The following is a 21,918-nucleotide window of genomic DNA, read 5'->3' on the forward strand; positions in this document are numbered from 1 at the left end:
TGGGTGGGGTTTCTGGAAGCCTACGGATGGAAGCTCTGGGCGGAAGCCACTAGAAGGTAAAGAAACAGGCCAAACAGCCCTAACGCTCTGGGGACAGTACGATGCCGAAAGGTGGAAGGCAAGTTTTGTGTTTCTCTTGTATTCGTCGTAACACCCAAGGCAGGACCAGACACACAGTAAGTGCTTATGGGTTCTACGTGTGGTGCCAACACTGCCCTCCGCTCTACCCCACCTCCAGCCCCCTTGAGGCCAGGCGCTGGCGCTTCCTCTTCAGAACCCCGCCCCCTTGCGCTCCGCCTCACGGGTCCCTGCCAGCTTAGCCTTCCTCGGGGTCCCCTCGGCTCCCTGGCAGGAGACCTTCCAGAGAGGCAGACACAGTTCCGAAATTCTCAGAGATCTTCTCCCGACCCATGTCCTGCTTCCATCCCCTCCTGGGTTCCACATCTCGTCCCTGCCTCATCCTGAGCCCCACCCAAAGCCATCACGGGCCCCACTTCCTCCCCAAGCCCCCCAACTCAAAACCCCGAGGGAGGGAAAGTGCTTTCCCTTTTCTTTGTTAATTCTCCCCTCATTACGCCTGCAATCCCACAATCAGTGTGCACTGTAATTGTCGAATTTGATGCTAATGATTAATGAATTAAACATGGAGCCATCAATTAGTCCTCGGAGGATAATTCTGCATAAAGCAGCGGATAATGTAATTACAGTAACAAAGATAATGAGATGTTAACATCGCCCGGTGAGCAGGAGACATGTGTGAGTGTGCATGAGGTCGGTGTCAGCGTGCGGTGGAGGGGACACGGGCTCGGGTAAGTGCCCGTCCGTGTGCTCCGGGGCTGCTAGCGAGCGTCCGTGGGTGAGTGCACCTCCGCCCGCAGGGGAAGGCGAGGAGGGCCCGGGACTGTGAGGACGCAGTGTCTCACGGTTTCCCTTTGGGGAAAGAGCCCCGTCCTGCTACCTAACTTCAAGGAAAAGCTCCCCCCACCTTTCAGAGTACTGATACTTTCTCCTCCTCTGTAGGATACGAGGAACCCCGCGCCGGATCAGAGGCTGCCGCTCACTGTGCACGCAGCTCTGGGAGAGCTCAGGGCCCCCGGCTGATGCCCGGCCCCCCTGCCCCCGCTCGCCAGTGATTTCCCAGCAGCCCTGACCTAGCTCTCTGCGCAGAGCGCTGAGGGCTGCCCGGGGCCTGCCGTTTTTGCCATTCAACCCCCCCCCCCGCCCCCCCCCCCCGGAGGCTCCCCCCCCCCCCCCCCCCCCCCCCCCCCGCGCTGGCTGGGGGCCTTGCTCCTTAGCTTCCTTCCTTCCCTTAGTCTACTGGAGCTCTCCCTCTGCACATTCGGGGCTTCTCTCTGAGCTCGGGGTGGCTTTTCAAGTCAGGCACACTCAGGTTCAAACCCCAGCTCTACTTTACAGACAAGTCACTGAATCTCGCTGAGCCTTTGTTTCCTCATCCATCAAATGAGGATAATCTCAACTTCCCGGAGCCTCAAAACGGGCCTGACCTAGAGTAGATCTACTGCATCTGGCGCACATCTCAATCAGCAGACGGCAGCCCCTCCCCATGCCCCCAGACTGGTCAGCGGGGGCTGCACACGGGCCACAGGGCCGGGGTGCCGAGTGCTCGCGTGCCTCCAACAAGGAGCACACTCAGGAGGCCATCGTCTGGCCACCTTCTCTGGACTCGGAGCTGCTCAATGTGGGTCATCAGCATTTTGAGGGGGCAAATCTTTGGGGTCTGTTCCATCCATTCCAGGGACTTCGTACCCAGCCCCCTGTCCACTAACTGTCTGCAGCAACCTATGACTGTGATAAGCAGAGCACCCGCTGGGGCAGGGACACACTGGCAGCCCCTGGGAGGGCAGGACAGCATCTTAAGCAGCTGTTTCTGGGTCCAAGGAAAAGGACATCCAATCATCTAGGACAACATCAGGGAGAGTGAAGTCTTGGGAATGAGGGTCCAGAAGCCAAGGCAGATCTGGGGCACGGGGACTTGGGAGGGACAGCAATGTGGCTTGGGAGCCACACTGTGGCCGCAGAGGCCTAGGGAGGCAGACAGAGCCGGGGACATAAAGAAACATAAGCATCATTCACCTGAACTCTCAGTGTCATCTGGAAAGGTGAGCACTGGTCAAGGAGAAGCTGCTGCGCCTCAAGTTCAGACGCTCTCAGGCTCTAGCTCTTCTTCCCACACCGCCAGACTCATGGCAGAGTCTGCTTGGCGTCCGGCTTCTCTCTAAGCTCAGTCCTCTCTGAGCAAAGACCCTACCTCTCACTGCAGACCCAAGGGCGTTCGCCGGGTGAGCTCCAGGGAGCCCCGTCCCCTTCCAGCTGCCCCCCTCCGTCCCCCCGGCGCACCTGGTTGAGACACTGGCTACGTGCGCTAGAGACCCTGTTCTCACCATCACCGGCCTTGGTTGGCTCCAGCTGAGGAGAAACGGCCCCAGGACCGCTGCTAGCACCTGTCAGCTCCAGGCTGTCTGGCCCCATCCTGATCTCCAAATCACCCGCTGCTCCCTCTACCAGCTCCCAAGAGGGCAGCACTTGGGCAAACGCACTTGGCTGAGCAGGACTCTGGGTGGCAAGCACGTCTGGAGCCCTGAGGACGCAGGCTGGGGGAGAGTGAAGCCCCACAGCGCCTCCCTCTATGGGCCTCCATAGCCACGCTCCCCCATCCTGCAGAGAAAAGCACCCCCCACCCCCACCGCCACCAGCCACCTCACCTGCGCCCCCAGCCAGCTGTGTGTTACTCCGCTCCAGGGCCAGTCCGTTGGCCCGGGGGCTGGTGCCTGGGGCTGTGGCCGGGGTGGCCCGGGGCAGGCGCTTTCCTGGCACCTTTACCGTGGTCCGCAGCAGGTCAATCTCCTTGCCGTGGATGTTCTGCATGTAATCCTAAGGGCCATGGGGACAAAACAGAAGAATACGCGTTAGGGCAGGTCCCTCTTCGGCCGTACTTTGTCTCTGGCACTGACCCGCCAACTCGTACGCCTCTCCCCCTGTGCCGCAAGAAAGGAAGGAGAGGGAAAGTTCAAGTTCTGAAAAGCAGGACAGTGAAGCCCACAGGATATCTCCACGTCTGGGTGACACCCAATCTCCTGGGGACCGAATGCAGCTCTGGGGGGACGCAGTCAGCAGGGGGCAGGAGCAGGAGAGAGAGAAGGGCGTGGAGCCCAGAGCTGAGGCGCAGGGCTCCTTTAGGAAAGAGCTCAGGAGGAACGCGAACAAGGCCAAGTAACAGGACCAGGGTGGGATTCGGGAAGAGCAGGCCTGCGTGGCCAGGAGAGGAACTGACAAACTCCCAAGGACGCAGACGGCGGGGCTGCCCCAAGCTCTGGGTGGCGCGTCACCAAGGGCTTCAGCCCTGGTTTCAGAAGCTCTCACCACCCCTGGGGCACGGGGAACCCTTAAAGCCTAGAACAGTCCTCAATCCTGACAACAGTGCGTGATGATAAATATCTTAAAACAGTTAAAAAGAAGCCTTACGAGTATAGAGACAGGTCCACGGTTCCACAGATACTAGGTGGCATCTGATGAGCAAAGGAACAATAACCACTGTCCTCATGCCACCACCTGCCCACCCAGTGGGGCCAGGCATTCATGCCCCACAGCTGCAGATCATTGCTCACGCATCCCCTCACGTAACCGGCCCGGCACAGCAGGGCCGCTCTGCAGTTGAGGGAACCGAGGCTTACAAAGGTTAACCTGCCCGAGGTCACACCGTCGGACGGTGGTAGAACCAGACTCGAGCCCGGGCTCTGTGGATTCCCAGGGCTGCGCACTGAAGGCAGACGTCCTGGGCCCAGGCACTCATCCCTACTTCAGGTCAGCACCCGGAGGGCCCCAGAGAGTGGGAGCCACTCAGAGCCTTGGGCTCCACCCCGCCCCCACTCCTGCCGTCTTGACATTGGCCTGGGAGTCCCACAGTGGAGCGGCAACGTGGGGGCCACAGAGCAGAGCCCGGCCGCGGCCTTTAGCTTCCTGCTTTAACCCCGAGCCTAGCCAGGGCCCGAGCTCTCCCCACTGCTTCTGCTGTCTCCTTCCCGACGGCTGCCTCCCATTTCCTCGCTTCTACCGCCGGCAAGTTCCTCAGCAGTTCCCAGCTAACGTCCCTGATAAAATGTGGCCATGACTCCTTCCAGAGAGCAGAATCTGGCTGGGTGGTACCAGCTGAGCCTTGGAGTTCCCCTGAGTAGACTCCGACCTGCTCTTCTCCCCGCCTCGGGAGCAGCCCTCAAAGCGCTTCCCCGAGACACGGTCCCCGTGCCCGTCTAGCCCCCCAGCCCTCGTACCTTCACCCGCTTCGGGACATCCGACTTCTTGTCACCCAGCAGCTCTCCTACCTTCTCACCCTCAGCTTCAGGGAAAAGGGCCAGTGTCCCCCGCTTGAAAGAGCAAGTGGGGAACACTGCCATCTGGGAAGCAAGAAAAGGGCAGGGGCCGACCGGAGTAATTTAGGGCTGGCCCTCACTCTGGGAATGACCAAGAGACCATCAGGTAGAAAGGGGTCCCCCGGCCCCAAGCAGCCACGAGAACGTGCAAGTTTCCAGTCAGGTAGAGGAGCGAGAACAAGGAAGCAGCACCCAGTGCCAGACTCCCTTCCGAGGCGGGTCATTGGGGGGGTTGGGGACCTGTGGGGACGCCAGCACGCTGGTCTCACAGGCCACGTCCAGCTGCAGTGAGGCCCGGCCAGGCCTGCACCTGCCTTCTGCTCTCCGAGCGGCCCTTCCTAAGGACAGAGGGGCTCAGCCGGGCACGGGGGAGGGGCAGCCCCCAGCAGCCTGCGCCCAAGGGGGGGTCCCTTCCACGCAGCTCTGGGCTGTGTCTGTGCCCCCCCCGACCTGCCACCACCTCGTCCCCCGTGAGGAAAGGTGCCAAGTGCCCAGCCTCGGGCACACCCTGCTTCGTGTCTCAGAGCCACAGAACGACATCCGAGAAGTCAGGAGGAGCGGTCTCCACCCACAGGAGGACCCCCGTGACAAGCTCTCACCCCCACTCTGCTCAGCGAAGCCTCACCCTGGCGCCCGGGAAAGAAAGAAACCCGGGAGCTCCTTTCCTGCCCAGCCCCGCCGCGTGCCCCGGCTGTCCGTCTTCCAGCAAACTCAGCCCCCCACCCAGTCACCGCTGGCCCTGCCGTCTTGCTTTGGGCCCAGCGTCCAGCATCAGCCTCACGGTCCCGGGCCCGAGGTCCCCCGGACTCGGCTTCTGCGCACACCCGTCCCGGGTCCCCACACGCGGTCGCATCGTGGATCGGCTGTTCCGACAACTGTCAACAGCTGGCTGGGCCGAAGGCACAGCTGCGGTCCCTCTCCTGGGGGAGGGGCGCGGGCTGCTCTAGTTCACAAGGAGGTCACGGCAGCTGCAGCAGTTTTCAGGCCGCGTGACGGCCCCGGGATGCCCGGGTTGGGACACGGAGACGCGGACCCCACACCAAGAACCCAAGTCGCACAGAGGGACTCCGCTCAGGGCCAAGGAGCCAGAAACCGACGCGAGGGGCCTGGCCCCCCGGGAGCACCTCCGACCACTGCGGACAGGCCAGCCCCCGGGGCGCTCGGCGCCAAGCCCCAGGCCAGGCCAGCTCCAGCACCGGGCCGGCAGACGGAGCGCACGGAGCGGGGACGGGGACGTCAGGGGCACAGCGAAGGCGTTTCCCTCCGTCAGCAGAACGGGGAGCGCGGTGGCAGCGGCGGCTCAGGAGAGCGGTCACCACGGCTGCCTTTATTATCCACCATCAAACGGCAATTTCTTCCCCAGCCTCCTCGCTAATTACCCAGCCAGCGTTCTCATCTCGTTTTATTACTGGAATTAACAACGAGTTCAGAGCGTGGAAAGCTATTAAGATGTGTGATTAAGCCACATTCAATTAGTTTCTACAAACAATTTAATTGATGTTGCAGATAGAATTAACAGAAGGTGATTGTGTGAATGGCTCCGCTGGCTGTAAAATGGGGGAGGCTGGGGCGGGCTCTCTTGGGCCAGGCGGGTGGGGGGTAAGGCTTGAGGCCTGCCCGGCAGCCCTTCCTGCGGTCACGGGCAGGAGCCGTCCCCGCGATGGCAGCGGGCGAAGCCGCGAGTGCTGTGTGCACCTCGGGGGTGACCGACGGCCCTTCCTCGGGCACAGCTGCCCAGCGGGAGGGAACCTCCAGGAAGCGGGGAGGGGGGCGCCCCTTGGGGAAGACGGCAGGTGAGGCAGCAACAGAGGGCGCGGCGGTGGGGAGGGGAGGAAGTCAAGAAGCGAAAGGGGCAGACGGAGCGGAGAGCCTCGGCGGGCAGTAGACTCAACCCCGCTCCCGCAGCAGCACGGGACGACCCCACCGTGGTCTTCGCTCCTCCTTTCACCCTCCCACACCTTTCCCGACGGGAAGAGAAGCATCCACAGGGCAGGGCCGCTGCTCCCCACGCGGGCCAGGGCCTCCCGGCTTCTCGCGTGCGAGGAAGACCTACATGTTGACGCCAGAGCCACGGACAGCCAGCGGCGAGCTGAGCCCCTGGCACCCAGATCCTGTCCCCGGCCCCTGAACGCACCCGCGTGCACTCGGTTCGACAAGCTGGAAGGGCGTCTGAGCTGCTCAGAGCGGCCCAGGCAGGCAGCCCGTCGGTTCCCTCCGTCCTCCTGGACAACAGTCTAGGCAACGCTTGCTTTGACGTGAACGCTCCAGTCACTTTGTCGGCGAGCCCCGAAGAGAGGTGCTCTGGGCACGGTGCAGAACCACCTGCGTCACGCTTCGAGTCAAAGTTATGGGTCCAGGTATCAGCTCAGCCACCGGCTAGGCGACCTTGATGATCCAACCAACCCACCACACTTCCGCTCTCTAGACTGCTGAGCAGAAAAGCAGCGTCCGCTCAAGCCTTCACCTTCTCTTCCCAAACCCGAACCGAACACAACCGCCCGACACCGTCCTCCACGTCCCGAGACCCCTTCCTGTCCCTCTGCTCCACACTGGCTTCCTGCGTCACCTGATGTGTGGGGACAAGGAGAAGGGAGCCGGCACAGCAGAAGGAACGGGGACGGCTGCGACGAGGGGGAGGCAAGGCCGCCCCAACACGGGGGCGGGGGGGCTGGGGTGCTTCCGGGAGGCTCGTTCCGGCTCCGCTGGCGAGACGCTGCCTGAGGAGACCCAGTGCCTCTTCCTGGGGTGAAGGGGGGACGCGCGGGGGGGCAGTACGAGCAGCTGCGAGTTGAGAGGCACGAGGCTGGCCTACGAGTGGGCGTGGCAGCCCCCTCAGCTGGGAGCACCGTGGCTCTGCCGTCTTTCTGGTACGGAGGCCCCGCACCTGCACGACGCCCCGGGACTTCCTCAGACACCTGTCCTTGCTGCCCCTCACTGACTCAGCAGCAGGACCAGGTCTGTGCACGAGGTGGCCGCTGGAGCAGGGCCGAGGAGCCTTTGGACTAAATGCCCAAGGGCACCGGGTGTGGCCCCGCCGCAGCCCCCCCAGCATCCTGGCACCAGCTCCCACCCTGCGGAGGATGAGACAGCAGGGGGACACAGTCCAACTAGCAGTGGCCCCCAAGTTAAGGGGGAAAGAGCCAGTGTCCGAGGAGTCAGACAGGGAGAAGCCCAGGAGGGCAAGGCTGGGCTCCGGCCTGATGGGAGGCAGGTGCCCGCCGGCTCCCTCCGAGCCAGGCCCCGGTGCGTCTTCCCGGCGGGGCCGACCGGGCGGTGCTCTCGGGCCCCAGTTAGGGCAGGCACCGTGGACCCCAGCGCCTCCCGGGTCGGGCCTCCCTGACACCTTGCGCAGATTCGGAGGCAGGCCCCGGGCTCCCGGGCCGGCCCACGTGCTGTGCTTGAGGGGCTGCGCAGGAGAACTCATTAGCCCCACAGTGGGGCGGTGACAGAGATGGATTCCGGTGACAGCTGTGCGCTGCAGCCACGCGGTGCGGGGAGGGGCAGGCGGAGGGGGGGCCTGCCACAAGGGCCACTCTGCTGTCACCGCACCCCACGCCCTCCAGACCCCTCTGCCCCCAGGCTCCCCTTCCCAAGAGGACCCGTGCCCTCCCGGGCAGCCCCGGCCGAACGGCCCTCCGGCTCTCCGTCACCTCAGGCCCAGGAACCCAGGGATCCCCCACGGACGTGGCTCCCCAAAGACGACTGGCTGACCGCCCCTGGCACCCCAACCTCGGCAATTCCACGTAAACGGGCCCAGTCCAGCCCTGTGAGCGCAGAGCGCGTGGGCCGGAGGACGTGACCGGCGCGGCGGCCCGGCCTACAGGCAGCCATCCCGGGGCCGCGCGCTCGCCGACGGGCTCAGCCGCCACGGAGCTCCGCGGGGAGGTGCGCGCTCAGCCCGGGCCTGCGCCTCGCGGTCTGGGCGGTCCCCGGGCCACCACGGCGGGGGCCCTTCTGAAGGGCCAGTCCGTTTGGACGCATCAAGGCTGCTTCCCTTCATCCCATGGCCCGCCCCTCCGCGTCTGCCGCCCTCCCGGCGGCCCAGGCCTCCCGCACACTCACGTGCAGGCTGGGGTGGTAGGTGAGCAGCCCGTTGTCACAGAGCGTCACATACTTCTTCTTCCACTCCTTGTTCAGGGACTTGCCGCTCCGCTTCAGCAGGATGCCCTGAGGACAGAGGCTGGGTCAGAGGCAGGTCCAGAGAAGGTCACGGTGACACCAGGTAACCCCGTCCTCCATCCCCCATCCTCGTCTGAGTGGAGAGGCTATAAAGGACGGAAGCCGCAGCTATCCCTGACCGTCCTCCAGGAAGCAGCCTGGGGGCCCCCCTCCCCAGTCCCATGGACCCCGCACCCCCTGGAGTCGTGGGGCCATGCCAGCACGTGGGGCCATGCCAGGAGGCAGGGTGTCAGAGGGCAGTCAGTGACGCTCCTGCCCGCAGGTCTCCAGGGCTGGGTGAACAGGGCAGAAATCCCTAACTGTCCCTAGAAGGCCCCAGACTCCCAGGGGAGACCCAGCCACAGAGCTCAGCAACCAGATTCTCTGCGCAAGCCTACGACATACTCAGCGTGGAGGGGAGAGGAGCAGAGGGATGAACACGAGCTCCGTGAGAGCAAGGCTGTCCGTGTGTCCTGTTCACGGACACACCTCAGCACCGTGACCACGCCCGGGACGCAGCAGACGCCCAGCAAACGTCTGGTGGGTGCGCTGGGAGAAGCCAGCTGACGGGGGCCGTCAAAGATGCTGAAAGGGGCCGTGGGCCGAGAGAGGAAGGCCACTGGGCAGACCCAAGGGTGGCCTTCGCCTTCCCCTAAGGATACCCCCGAAGACACCCTCGCCCACCTTGGCTCTCTCTCCGAAACAAGACAGCACAGGAAAATGGCTGAGGAGAGGAGCTGGGGTCAGGGAGAGGACCAAGTGCCCTGAACGGACCTCGGTGGCAGCTTCTCAGGACCAGCATCACCCCCAGGAGCCCCCCTGCCCCAAATGCAGGAGAGCTGAGTAGAGACAGTATTTGCTGGGGATTCCCAAACAAAACTCCTCCGAAGAGGCAGCCACATAGGAGGAGCTCCAGCAGGGAGGAGTCCGGACCAGCAGAGGCTAGGAGAGAGCAGGGGAAGCACCCGGAGTCCACCCCAGTGGGGACCAAAAAGAGGGAACTTGAAGATGTGGCTCTGTAACGGCTCCTCCTTGAGGAATGGAGGCCCTGCCCTAAGACAAGGAGGAAAACAGGGATAAAGAAACTCAAGTGTGAAGAAACAGCATCAGCTAGGGTCCTGGGGCCCAAGGGTGCAGGGTAAACCCTGATTCTCTCTCACTTCCTAAGTTCTTCCAAAGAGAAGGCTCAGTCCTAAAGAGAGGAGGTAAGCCAACGGGTGATTGGAACCTCCTGCCCGATCTGCCCTGCAGGAACCAAGACAGAGCTGAGAGTCTCCCACCTTTCAACAGATGTTTTGCATCCTCATTACCACTCCTTCCTTTCCCGATCTCCCTCATCCCGCCGCCCCCAAAAGACAGATGCCGCCGTGGGAGGTGCGGCCACATGAGATCGAGTTGGGGAGTCCTGGGTCACCTGAGGACACAGTCTACGACCTGGTCCCCATCAGCATGAGAGACCCATCCTCACAAGCGGCATCTGAAGACAAGTGGTATTAACGGGACCGTCACTAGACTGTATGGAACATTCCAGAAGGCAGTCAGACCCCTGCCCTGTGGTCTGCAAAGGAGCCTCAGTGACCTGCTTCCGGGCATGGTATCCACCCGCTCCCAGGCCAGGAACAAGGCAAGAGTTCAGCTGCTTCCTCTCCCCTGACTGCAGACAACACCCTTCAGGACCAACAGTCAGATTCTGGAGAAGGCAGCCCCCAGTCTCACCCTGTGCCCTCCAGAAAGGCTGGGAAGATGGCTGCCGCGGCCAGCTCACCTGCTCCTCTTCTACCCGTCTTCCACACCCCCCTGCCTTCAGAGGGGATTCCACACTAGCCTCTGTTCTCACATCCTTCCCACCAGAGCCCTGCCCTCCCTCACCGGACCTCATCTTCCTCACGTTGGAGCCCTTCCCTCCTGGGTCCAGTTCCAGCTCCGGGTCATGAGAAAGGGAAGCCCCACTCTGCTCCCGCGTCTGCCACCAACTAGCCCTCAACATCAAACAAGTCCCGTTACCTGCCTGGGCCTCACTTTCCCGGCCAGGTAGGGAGAGCGGACTCACATGCAGGGCTTCCTCCCTCTTCCAAGCAGGGAATCAGGATCAGGAGGCCCAGGGGGCCGGCCTAGGAGGGAACCCTCTCCTACCCAGCACTCGGGCCCCTCCTTCACTTGGGCCTCGGGCCGGGAGGAAGCAGGGGAAGCCTGGCACTAATGAGCGAGCACGCCGTCAGCAGGGGTGTGGGAGGACTGGAAGGAGGAAAGCGAGCACGGCTGGCCAGGGACTCGACCTGCCTGCCGCCCACTCGCGCCCCCGGCCTGCCTCTCACCTGCCCGCCCGCGCCCGGACACGAAACAAGCAGAGAAGCCCAGGCTGGTGAGAGGCCTGCCTGCCCGGCTCCTCCCCATTCCCTCGCATCCTGCCCTCCAAGGAGGGAGACGAGCTACAGGGGTTCCTGCTCCCCTCCCTGGCCGGCCCGGCTGCGCCCGGCGGAGCAGGAAGCAATCTGGGGCGGAATGGGAGCGGTGCGGAGGCGACAGCCCCCAGAGGACCCGTTCTGCCGCCGCCTCCCTCCCAGCTCCGCCAGCCGGCTTAATTGCGGAGTCCGGATTGATTGGGAATGCAAATGGCAACTGAAATGCAATCTCCACTCCCAGCAGGAGTGGGGGGGGAAGGGAAGGAAGGGGATGGGGAGACCGGGACACGAGGGCGGGAAGGAAGGGGGCCTCACCGGTCCTGGGCAGCTGGAGGTTGGGGGAAAGCACCAGGCAGGGCCACGGGGCTGGGAAAACTAGAGCGTGGACGGCCCCCACCTCCATGCAGGCACACCCCGAGTGCCCTGTGGGACCCCGCTGTGGCACGAGAGCTCGCTGAGGTTCCTTCCTGGCAGGGTCCACTCCTACAGGGGGTCCCTGAGATTTAGCGGCCTATACCAGCCAGGCGACCCAGCTGACCTGGGGCTGGACCAGAGCCCCAGGTGCAAGCTCGCAGGGCTCCAGCCCCATCCTCCAGCTCTCCCTCCCCTCCATGTGAGGGATTCAGGGAAGTGACGAATTAGCCTGTACCCCAAACAGGAAGGAGGCATTTGGGGCTAGCCTTATCTCAAAGTAAGGGCCCAAGAGAAAGTGTTCTCTTACGTATTAAACGTTTATGTGTGTGCATCAGGCTCAGAAAGGACCTGCCAGGGAGGCGCTCGGTTTGCACCGCCCCAGAGACACGCGATCACACCATCAACAGGTTTGTGGGCTCCGATTCTGCACCCAGACACACAGCCAGGAGAGGAGACTGGCCGCTGCCCCTGGCCTCCCCGGAGGTGATCCAGGTAGAGCCGCCTCTGCCAGGCCCCGTGGGATGACATTCCAGCGGAGGGCCGAAGCAGAGACACAGGACCGGGAGCAACAGCTGGCTCGCCGCCTGCCCTCTGGGACCCCGACACCCTCTCTGGGCTCTCCGTTCTACGTAGACCTTCCCTGCGGCGTCAGAATCCCACTTGAACACAGGAATTCTGTCAGGCTACCCACGGGCCCCAGAAGGCCCAGCCTGGAGGGCCAAACCTTGACCACGGGGCCCTGGCCTGGCCGAGCTCCAGTGACCTGGCCACCCCAGTCTCCTCTGTAGTCAAAACCTGACAGACAACACGGTCCCTATAGACACGCCATGTCTAACCACCAGCTCCTGCAAAGATCTGGGCCGGGCCCAGCGTCCTGACCACCAAGCCCCTGCCCCTGCCCGTCCTCACGAGTGTATCAGCCAGCACACTTCTGCCTGAGCTCCACAGACACCTCCCGGCTCTCCCCATCCGGCTCAGCAGCCCTACAGCCCTGCCCAACACACCACCATCCCTGCACAAGGATGCCCTGCCGCGTCCAAGGTCTTTTCCCAGCACAGGGACCCACCCAGGGGGTCTGGGAAGCTCCAAGCTTCCGGAGGCCCAGCCCTGCCAGGCAGACTGGGCAAGGAGGCGCCCAGGACGGGGGGCAGCTCAACTCAGCTTTTCCAGGGAACAGAGGCTCTCACGGAGAAAACTGCACCAATGAGCCCCGGGCAGGAGCAGCCCTCAGCGTGCCCCTCAGTGCGTGCCCCTCAGGGTCCTCTTCTGGGAGTTCCTTTTCTGGGAGTGGGACAGGTAGGCCGGCCGCCCAACTCCTGAAGCACCAGGGGAGAGCCGCTGAGCACGGCCGGCGGCTCTCTGCTGCCCCCCGGTGGCGGCGAGCAGGAATGGGCAGGGCCCACGGAGGGACTGCTCCCGCCCCGGGGGCCAGGCTTCCCGGAGGTCTGTCCTTAGCAGGAAAACCTCTGTCGGGTGAAGCATTCAGGCCTGGCGGGAGGTGGGGGGGGCCGGAAGGAAAGGACCACCGGTGGTGTTCCCCGGGGCCTCATCCCTCATCCCCACCGCTCTCGGGCCACAGGGGAAAGGAGCGCTGACCTGTTTGATGGGGATGGCCCGGCCGCTCCCGATGCTGTCCACCTTGCAATCGGCGGCTTTCTTCTCTCTGTCCAAGTCGGCACCCTTTCGAGACTGAAAGAGAAAAGAAGAGGCGTGTTAAAAAGGCCCAGGGCCCACGGGGGGACAGCAGCCCACCTGGACTCCCCTGCCCTCCCCTCCGCCCTCCTCCTGGGCAGGCCCTAGCAGTGGGGCGGGGCCGGGGCGGCGGGACCGGGAAGGAACGGAGACCACGAGTATTCCAATGGGTTTATTCTTACACACGGCACCATACAGAGCAGCAAAGTTCACTGAGCCAGGCCCGCCCCTTACAGAAGAGCAAGGACACGGAACATACCGAGGGCGCGAGGAGCGCGCAGCCCAGGGGCTGGGGCCTACGAGAAGGGAGGGGGCGAGGAGAGGTGGACGGGGGGGGGCTGAGGGCTGGCGGGGAGCACGGGGCACGATAACCGGGGGACAGCAAAGTCCAGAAGTGAGCGGGCGTGGCCCGTCTGCGGCACAGACACCACACGGCACGTTGCACCGAGCATGGTCGGCGAGGCCCGAGGGGCACAGTGGATGGAGAGAGAGAGGAGAGAGGCCAGAAGAGGCCCTGCGCCCCTGCCAGGCTCCTGGGGCAGAGCCCGCCCCAGCGCGGATCCTAGGAAACGGGGAGGCCAAGAGGGGGAAAGGCAAGCGCGCAGCGGTGGCGGTGGCGTCCGGAGCGGAGCAGGAACGGCGGAAGTCCATGCAGGAAGGAGCAGAGGGGGAGGGGCGGGAAAGCTCCCCCCAGGAGCAGCTGGGCCGGGCGGTTGCTCGGACCCTCGGGCGCTTGCACGCCCCCGCCCCTCTGGGCCGTGTCGCGCTGGCCCGGCGCCGGGCGTGGGGCCGAGCTCCCTTCTTCTTGGTGCAGTGAGCCTGGCGCAGCGCGTCCAGCCGGGCCGGGTCCCCCGGCAGCCCCCAGCCGCGGGCTCCAGCGCTCCTAGCCTTCCCTGGGGGTGGGGGTTAGTTACAAAGGTTCCTGTGGGTCTCTGGAGTGGGGAGCACGGCGGCCGCTTCTCATCTGAGAGCAGTCCCAGGGCCCGGCCCGCCTCCGGCCCCGAACAGGGGAGAATGTCCAGAGGTGCTGTGTGTCACCACCTGGTCTTCTAATTTGGAAGGAGTTGGAAAGGCCTTTTTGTTGATGAAAAGTTGGAAACAGTGGCACATATCTGCAAATATCGAAAGAATAAAGATTTTGGCAAGTTATACTCAAGCCCCGCCCGAGTCGGTCAGCGCTGGTGAGGGCAGAGACCCAGGCGCCTGGGGAGAGGCGGCAGCGGGATGAAGAGGAGGAGGACGAGGAGGAGGACGAGGAGGAGGACGCGGAGGCGGCAGGGGCCACTGGGCAGTCCAGCTCATCAGGGAGTGTTCGCCACTGGGCGGCCGGGGCCCCCATCCCTTCCTGTTCTCCCAGGTCGCCGGGAGCCCGGGGCGCAGGCCGGGACACAGGCCTGCAAGCGCAGGTGGGGGGCGCACAGCCACGGGAGTAGGAAGAACCGGGCCAGAGGCCACTGCCCACAGCTCCAGCGTCAGCACCTGCCCCAGGCCTCTCCTGGGCGCCACAGCCTTTGCCCCTCCGGCCCAGGGAGGAGGAAGATGGATGGGACTCTGCTGCCACCAGGTCCCCGGACCAAAGAGCTGGTTGGGGGGAATGGGGTAAGCCTGCCCCGGACAGGCTGGTGAGCCAAGAGGCCCCCAACCACCAGAGGATTCCCTGGGAGCCCAGAGGGGCAGCCCCCCAGGATGGGAAGCAGGGCAAGAGTGGCAACAAAATGAGTACATGAGGTCATGGGGAAGACTGGGGACATCGATGGCCACATCCAGGGGGTGGGTCACAAGGACACCGGCCACGGAGCAGGCATGGCTCTGCTGGGGAGGATGATGAGGGCGAGGAGGTGGCCCCAACAGCGACGATGAGAGTGGGGGAGGTCCCGAGACGCACGCCTAGGGACAGACAGGTCTCGAGGCCTCCTCGTGGACAATGGCGCAAGGGAGGTCACCACGGAAACAACGAAAAGAAAAACTAAGGTTGCCACAGTGAGAATGAGACAGTGGAAAGACCCGGGGGAGGCTGACAGGCGGAGGAGCACAGCGGAGCGGGCAGCAGGGAGCACAGGGCCGGGAGCATGGGGGGCCGCGGCGAGGAGGCCATGAGCCGGGCGTGGACGGTGGACAGAGGGCGGCAGAGGGAGGACAGCAGGCCTAGCAGCGGAGGAAGTGGGAGGTTCGGGATGGGGTGGAGGGAGCGGGTGCCAGGAGTGCGGGCAGCGGTCACTGCAAACAGGCACCAGGGGGCTCTGCGGCAGCGGGCGTGGGCACAAGCAGGCAGCCCAGGGCGGTGTGTGGCTCGATGGGCACGAACAGAAACAAGACGCTGCAAGTCTCGGCAGGCTCGGGCTGGGGCAGTGCAATGCGCGGCAGCGGCTGTCAGCAGGGACGAGGGGGGCCACGTGGCAGGCACAGGGGGGACAGAGGTGGGCAGACCGGGCAGCGGGGTGCTGGGCAGGGGGAGGCGAGAATGAATGAACGAGGCCTGGGGGCACTGGCTCTGTCTGGGGGCGGGGGTGATGGGGGGCTCCTGAGAGCCTGGCAGGGCCTGCCCAGCCAGCTGGACACAGGACCAGGCTGAGAGCCAAGCCCTGCTGCTCAGAAAGAGGCGCGCGGACTGACGCGAGAGCACCGAGGGACCTCCTGCGAATCCACACAGGCAGCTCACCCACCTGCGTCTGACCCGAGACTCCCAGAAGGGCCCAGCCACGTCCCAGCTCGAGGGTGAGAGTGTGGGCGGGCACTGTGTCTCACACGCTGGGCATGGACAGCCAGCAAACTGGGGGCACCTAAGGGCCGAGGGGCTGGACCCCTAGCCGAGGGCACGGGGGTCCCCGATGTGAGGTCTGTGAGGAGGGGAGAGGACGAGCCTGTATGGGGCCCGAGGCTGGGTGGAGAGGCACAGGCTAGGCCTCAGGAGCCGAGACCTGGGGGAAGACGTCTAAGCCCTTGGTGGACCACCTGCAGCGGTGGGTGGGCAGAGTAAGGTCAGGGGAAAAGAGCGAAATGTGGACAAGGAGGCCTGAGCCCCGGTTCTGGCTCCGCCAGCTAACCCTTCATGTAGCCTTGGGCAAAAAACCGTGGGGGCTTGATCCACAACTGCGGAATCGAGGGTGTGAGGAGTGTGAGAGCAGACGTGTCCAAAGAGCCCTCAAGCTGGCCAAGAAGCCCTACGGGTCAGAGAGAGAGACAGAAGTGTATGCGGCCAAGGCAGGAGGGTCTGTGTACGTATGCTGCGAGCAGCCCCTCGAGGGCTCAGAGAAACCGTCTAGAAGAGCCTGGATGTGCAGGAGGGCACTGGGAAGGAGCCTACAGAAGTGGTGTGGGTCTGTGTGGACGGCATCTTCCTGCCTCGGGCTGCCGTGGCCCGGTGTCTGCGGCTCTTGCCCGCCCCCCCCCCCGGCTGGGGGCTGGGCCCTGCCTCACCAGTGCCGGCAGCCGGGCCGGCGGGAGGGCGGCGCGCAGGGCACATACCGTGAAGATGTTGGAGCGCCGCTTGGACTGCTTGCGGACGGGTGTGGGGGTGGAGGAGGCCGCCACGGTCTCGATGCGCAGCTCCCGCTGGCTGACGCTGGGGGTGGAGGGGACTGAGGAGGAGTAGTCGCTGAAGGCGCTGCTGCCGCCATTCGTGGCCTAAGGACAGAGAGGGCTGCTGAGGGCTGCTCTGGAGCAGGGCCCGGGGCGGGCAGCAGGCGGGAGCTGGGCACCCCTGCAGTGTGGGGACCTGGCCTGGGGCTCATGGGGCAGCAGAGGAGGAAGGCGGCACAGCCTAGCGGCCGGCAGGAGCCACCCAGCACCGCCCTGGGCTGCCGCACTAGGGCCCCCGCGAGTCGGGTCGGGTAAGTGCTAGAGGCTGGGGGAGCCCTGCCTCACAGGGGCGTCGGGCACGAGGGAGCAGGTCACCTCGGACAAGCCCCCAAGTCAGTGACATGTGTCGAAGATGCGGGAGGCCACGGTGGGGCGCAGGGTGCCCGGGGAGGCTGAGGTCTGCTTCCGGACAGTGTGCGTGACAGGGGCAGGGTTACGGGAGAGCCGAGGCCGAGAGGGGCACGGAGCAAAGACTGTTCTCGGAGGAAGCAGCAGATAAGGGACAGAGGTGGGAAGGGAAGAGAGACGGAAGGGAGCACAGGATGGAGACAGAAAGCGCACGGCAGCACGGCTACTCCAGGACTCGGGAAACACGCACAGCACAGCAAGGCCTGCTCCCTAACTGCCCCTAAGATGTTCACTAAGCAGAGAACACATCCTGCCCTGACAGCCTCCTCGAATCCTCACCTGCACAAAAAGAGCAAAATGGCCCAACGGCTGCCCTTTGGCCTCAGAGCCACGTGGTGGGGCCCACACACCAAGCTGGGACGTCCACCCCGACCTCTGCCGGCTAACGCGCAGCGGCTCAGGGCTAAGGCAGAAAGACCTAACGTTCTTCCTCCATTCCAGGCGGGGATGCTCCCAGGGAAACGCCTGCTTTCCCCTGAAGCACTAAAGGAGGGGCTCTGGAAAAGCAGCCAGGCCGCCATCAGAAAGCTGGGGGGCCAGGCGGGCCTTCAAGACTAAAGCCCTTGGCAGAAGTAGAGCGGAGGCAGTCAGCTGGACCACTCAACCCAGCGCAGTGTGCCGACCCGGGGCTTTCTGCGGAGCAGGGGACGGAGCGGGGAAAGAGTCACAGGAGGAAGCACCGGCCCAAATGCCGAGGGCCCGAAACTAACCAGGCGGTAGGCAGCAAGCGGGCAGGCATCCCGGTGGTGTCACGGGAGGAACGCCGGCAGGACCTGGCTCAGAACACCGCTAACACCCCGTGCGGCACAAAGGCCGGCGGCCCCTGTGGAGCCCGTGCTGCCCTTGTAACTGCAGGGCCCACAGGTGAGGAGGGAGTAGGCCCCCCGAGTATGGTTCCACGGGGAGCAGCTCCCGAGCCAGCTGCGAAAGCGCCACCCCGAGCCAGCCTCCGGGCTGCCTCCGCTACCGCGGCTGTGGGGCAAGAGGGGCGGCAGCAGGGACGGGACGAGCAGGGAGGCGGTCACTGTGGGGCCCAGAGGAGGCCAGGCCAGTCGTGCAGGGAACGGGGGCTGCAAGCCAGCACTTTCACACCAGTCACAAGGCGGGAGGCCAGACCGGGGTAGGGGGGACACGCAGGCAGACAGACAGGATGAGGAGGGCCGAGGCGAGGACACGCGCGGGGGCGGGGAGGCTGGCCGCACCTGGTTGATGTGAACAGCCGGGATGGAGGCGGCGGACACTGCCGAGTGGCTGGGGGAGTTGGGCAGTGACTTGCAGGGCCCGATGGCCAGCTGCTGCTTCTTCCGCAAGGCCACTACCTTCTGGGCCACTGCAGGGGACAGCAGAGTCAGTTACCCCTCTGGGGAGAAGGGAGAAGCCCAGCTTAGAGCCACCCCCCAGGGCGCACAGCCCCGATGGCCACAGAGCCTCCTGAGCCCCCGTTCGGGGGGCGCCACCCGCGCCCGAGTTACCGGCCTGGAAAAGGGGGGAGCCTCCCACCCCGCGCCCGAGTTACCGTCCTGGAAGACGCGCTCCACGTTGAGCCCGTAGGTCGCGCACGTCTCATAGTAGGTGCAGCGCTTCAAGTCTGTGGAGAGCTTGCGGGCCCTGCTGTCGTCGATGACCCGTGGGTTTGCGGCACTGATGGCATCTGTGGGGGGTGGGAGGGTGGGACTTCACTCAGCCTGCTGAGAAGCGGTGCCACGCACGGGGACGGAGGGTGGGGGGGCGGCGTTGGGCCCGAGGACACGTGGGCCATGAGCCGGGCCAGTGGACAACGCGGAGCTCGAGCACACGGGCGTCCAGGCCCCGTTCCAGCTCCCACCGACTCAGAGTGGACACGAGCCAGCCGCTCCGTTTATCCATCCCCCAAAACATGGACACGACCGTCACACCGGTGGGAGGCTCCAGCTGGGGAAGATCCAGCGCGTATGGAGCAAGGAGGCGGTGCCCGCTCCAGGGCAACACAGGAAGGGGGAGAGGGGAGAGCAGGTGGCTTCCTCCCCGGCCCCGTGGGCCCGCTCACCCTGTGTGCCCACCAACACCATGGGCACCTCGCTGGCATTACGGAAGCTGCAGAGCCGCAAGAAGTAGTTGTACACGGTCTGGAAGCTGATTTCATCCTCCAGGCTGAACACGAACACCACCGCGTCCACCCAGGCAGCAAACTGGGGGGACCGAGCAGAATTACCACCCGCACCCGTTCCCGGGCCAGCTCCACATCCCTCTGCACACACACAGCTTTGCCCCGTCCCAACCAGATCCTTAGGAAAGGGGCACCACGGGCCAGGGCTGGGGCAGGAGCATCACCTGGAGCTCGGGGGGGCCTCCTTCATCTCGGATCAGAAGCAGGTAACTTTGGCCATCCACCACAATCTCCTTCTTAAACCGACCCCCTAGGACAGAGTGCACGATCAGGCCCCAAGCTGGGAGAGCCCCCGGGGGCCAAGCAGTTCTGAAATCCAGCGCTACCAACAGAGAAGACAGGAGGACTCGGAAGGACGAGGGGCTCCAGCCCCCCGGCACAGACGACAGCCAGGAGAGAGAGGGGGCAGAGTGGCCAGCCTCAGAGCCCAGGCAAGCCCGTGATGCTCACCTTCAGGGGACTCCTCCTGGACATAGGTCCCTGTCAGATAGCGGTGTACCAGGGCCGACTTCCCGCTAGACAGGTTCCCCACAATGCCCTGTGGGAGAAGGGGTGAGAGCAATGGTCAGGGGCCGGGAAGAGAGATGACCCTAAGAAGGACCAGAGCTAAGGACCAGAAAAGAAAGCTGAACAGAAGTGAGGGGCCGCGGAGAGAGGCCAAGACCCGAGAAGGAGGGGACTGGAAGCGGGGGAAGCCCATCAGGCTAGCCTGTGCCCCCCCCCCCCCAGGGCTGCCTGGGCCCCCCCCCCCCCCCCGATCTCACTCACCACTTTAAGCTCTGGAACCGAGCGGCTCAGGGTCCACTCCTGGCTGTTCACAAAGGAGTCTGCAGGAGAGAAGGCCACCCATCAGACTGAGGCGGCACGCACACCTGGGCCATCCACCACCAGCTGTGTCCTATGCTGCCCCTGCCTGAGCCGAGGCCAGAAAACAGCACGGTCCTGATGGGACCCCCACCCTCACCCCTAATTCTCTAGACAGCGGCAGGAAAATGCTTCCGGAGAGGACTGGAGCAATGATGGTCCCCAGGGAGAGGACTCTGAGAGGTGTGGGCCCAGTTCTCCTGGCCTGGACCCGTGTCCCTCCTCCTCTTACTGCTCCAGCAAGGTAAGCAGTTCCCACCTTGAGCCACACCTGGGCCTGGTCCCACCAGGGCCCAGGTGAGAGGCCTCTCCAGTAGTTCTCAGCTCAGACCCAAACTGGGCCGGGCACCTGGCAGCTGGGCAGGGGGGCCAGCCTCCCACAGCCAGCGAGTAGGAACAGCTCACCCTCACAGGGTGGGGCCACCCACCACATTCCTAGGCGGGGTGAAGAGGGAGGAGCCCTCACCTGCCCTTGTTCTGTGAGGGGCAGGTTGAATGGGGAGCTATCTATCCTGCCCAACTGGCCCTCCTCCCCAAGCTCCTCCTTGGTGGGAGGCCACCACTCTTTCTTTCCCCGGAGAGCTGCCTGCTGGGCTGCCTGAACTCTGGTCCAGGCCGTTCTCAGCTCTGGCCTGCCTTTGGCAGTGTCCTGGGGAAGGGAAGCCTCCAGCTCCCCAGAGCCCCCTCCAGCCCCACCGCCAGACCCACTTTCTTTACTCTTTGCATTGTAATGGACATCCTCCAGCCAGCTCCAGATGGCCCTGGCCTGGGCCAGCCTCTTAGCCCGCTTCCCCTCCACAGGCTGTCTCAAAGAGTAGCTACCACCATTGAGCGATCGGGTCCACAAGCAGTCCCTCTGCTCATGTGCAGAAGCGGCTAGAGGTGACGACTCAAGCCCACCTGGAAGCTAGAAACATGAGCACTCTCCGCCCCTGCCCAGGCTCAGTTCTGCATGTACCAGAAAGTGAGGAAGGGGTCCCTCCGTCCTGGTCTCACATTCCACCATGCCAAGGGCCAGCGGTAGCACCCGGTGGCAGGGGACCCAGACTGGACGCACCTGCAAGTCCTCCTCTGCCACAGACACCTTCTGGGACCCATGAGCCACCCAGAGCGCACCGGGGCGCCGGTCTCACTGGGTCCCCCGGCCCTCGCGGCACACCCACCTCTCCCAGGCTGGCTCGGTTTGTTTTCACACCCGCTCTCAACAAGGGACTCCAACCACAGAGGACTCCCTGGCCGGGCCCCCTCCCTTACCGCTCTGCGCGCCCAGGAGCCCCGGGGCCGCGGCCGCCCGGCGGCTCCACAGCGGCTCGGCGGGCGCGGGCTCCCTCCGGCGGAAGCGGCTGGTGAGCAGTCTCCAGAGGCCGGCGGCGGTGCGGGGCCGGCCGGGCTCGGGCGCGGCGCGCGGGGCCTCGGCGCCCAGCAGCAGGTCGCGGCGGCTGGGGAAGGCGCCCAGGGAGCTGGCGTCGCCGTCGCTGCGGGTGCGCGCCCGGGGCAGCAGCCCCGACTCGGCGCGCCGGATCTCCTGGCCGCGGCGCAGGCGGAAGCTGAAGCTCTTCCTCAGCGCGGACAGGCCGCGCCGGGGGCCCGGGGTGCTGCGCCCGCTGCCGCCGCCGCCGCCGCCGCGGAGCACCTGCCAGCGCTGGCTGCTCCACAGCGAGGCGCCCCGCAAGAAGCCCGCGCTCCCCGCGCGGCCCAGCCCCGCGCCCGCGCCCTCGGCCGCCGCCAGCTCCAGGCGGTTCACCTCCAGGAACGTCATGCTGGTGGGCCGCGGCCGCGGCGTCTGGGCCCCCCGTGTGCGGCTGCGCCGGGCCGGCGCGGGGCTGGGCGCGGGGCTGGGCGCCGGGCTGGGCGCGGCCGAGCCGGG

General features: G+C 65.0%; 1 protein-coding gene across 6 annotated transcripts in view; it reads right to left on the minus strand.

The window, feature by feature from the left end:
• Positions 1-21,918, minus strand: part of AGAP3 (ArfGAP with GTPase domain, ankyrin repeat and PH domain 3) — a 53,088-nt gene that overhangs the window by 7,151 nt on the left and 24,019 nt on the right. For 3 of the 6 annotated variants that reach the window (XM_032394328.1, XM_032394333.1, XM_032394327.1), the window contains exons 2-11: positions 19,956-20,014; positions 19,638-19,725; positions 19,352-19,437; positions 19,068-19,209; positions 18,558-18,692; positions 18,244-18,371; positions 16,520-16,678; positions 12,959-13,051; positions 8,451-8,555; positions 2,724-2,892 (exon numbers count right to left, since the gene is read on the minus strand). In XM_032394328.1, the coding sequence (XP_032250219.1) occupies positions 2,724-2,892; positions 8,451-8,555; positions 12,959-13,051; positions 16,520-16,678; positions 18,244-18,371; positions 18,558-18,692; positions 19,068-19,209; positions 19,352-19,437; positions 19,638-19,725; positions 19,956-20,014 (1,164 nt within the window). Of the gene's footprint in view, positions 1-2,723; positions 2,893-8,450; positions 8,556-12,958; positions 13,052-13,093; positions 14,167-16,519; positions 16,679-18,243; positions 18,372-18,557; positions 18,693-19,067; positions 19,210-19,351; positions 19,438-19,637; positions 19,726-19,955; positions 20,015-21,918 lie in introns of those variants that run through there. The other 3 variants (XM_032394330.1, XM_032394331.1, XM_032394332.1) reach the window with 3 other exon arrangements.

This window comes from Phoca vitulina, unplaced genomic scaffold, assembly GCF_004348235.1.
Source record: "Phoca vitulina isolate PV1807 unplaced genomic scaffold, GSC_HSeal_1.0 scaffold80, whole genome shotgun sequence".
Lineage (NCBI taxonomy): Eukaryota > Metazoa > Chordata > Mammalia > Carnivora > Phocidae > Phoca > Phoca vitulina.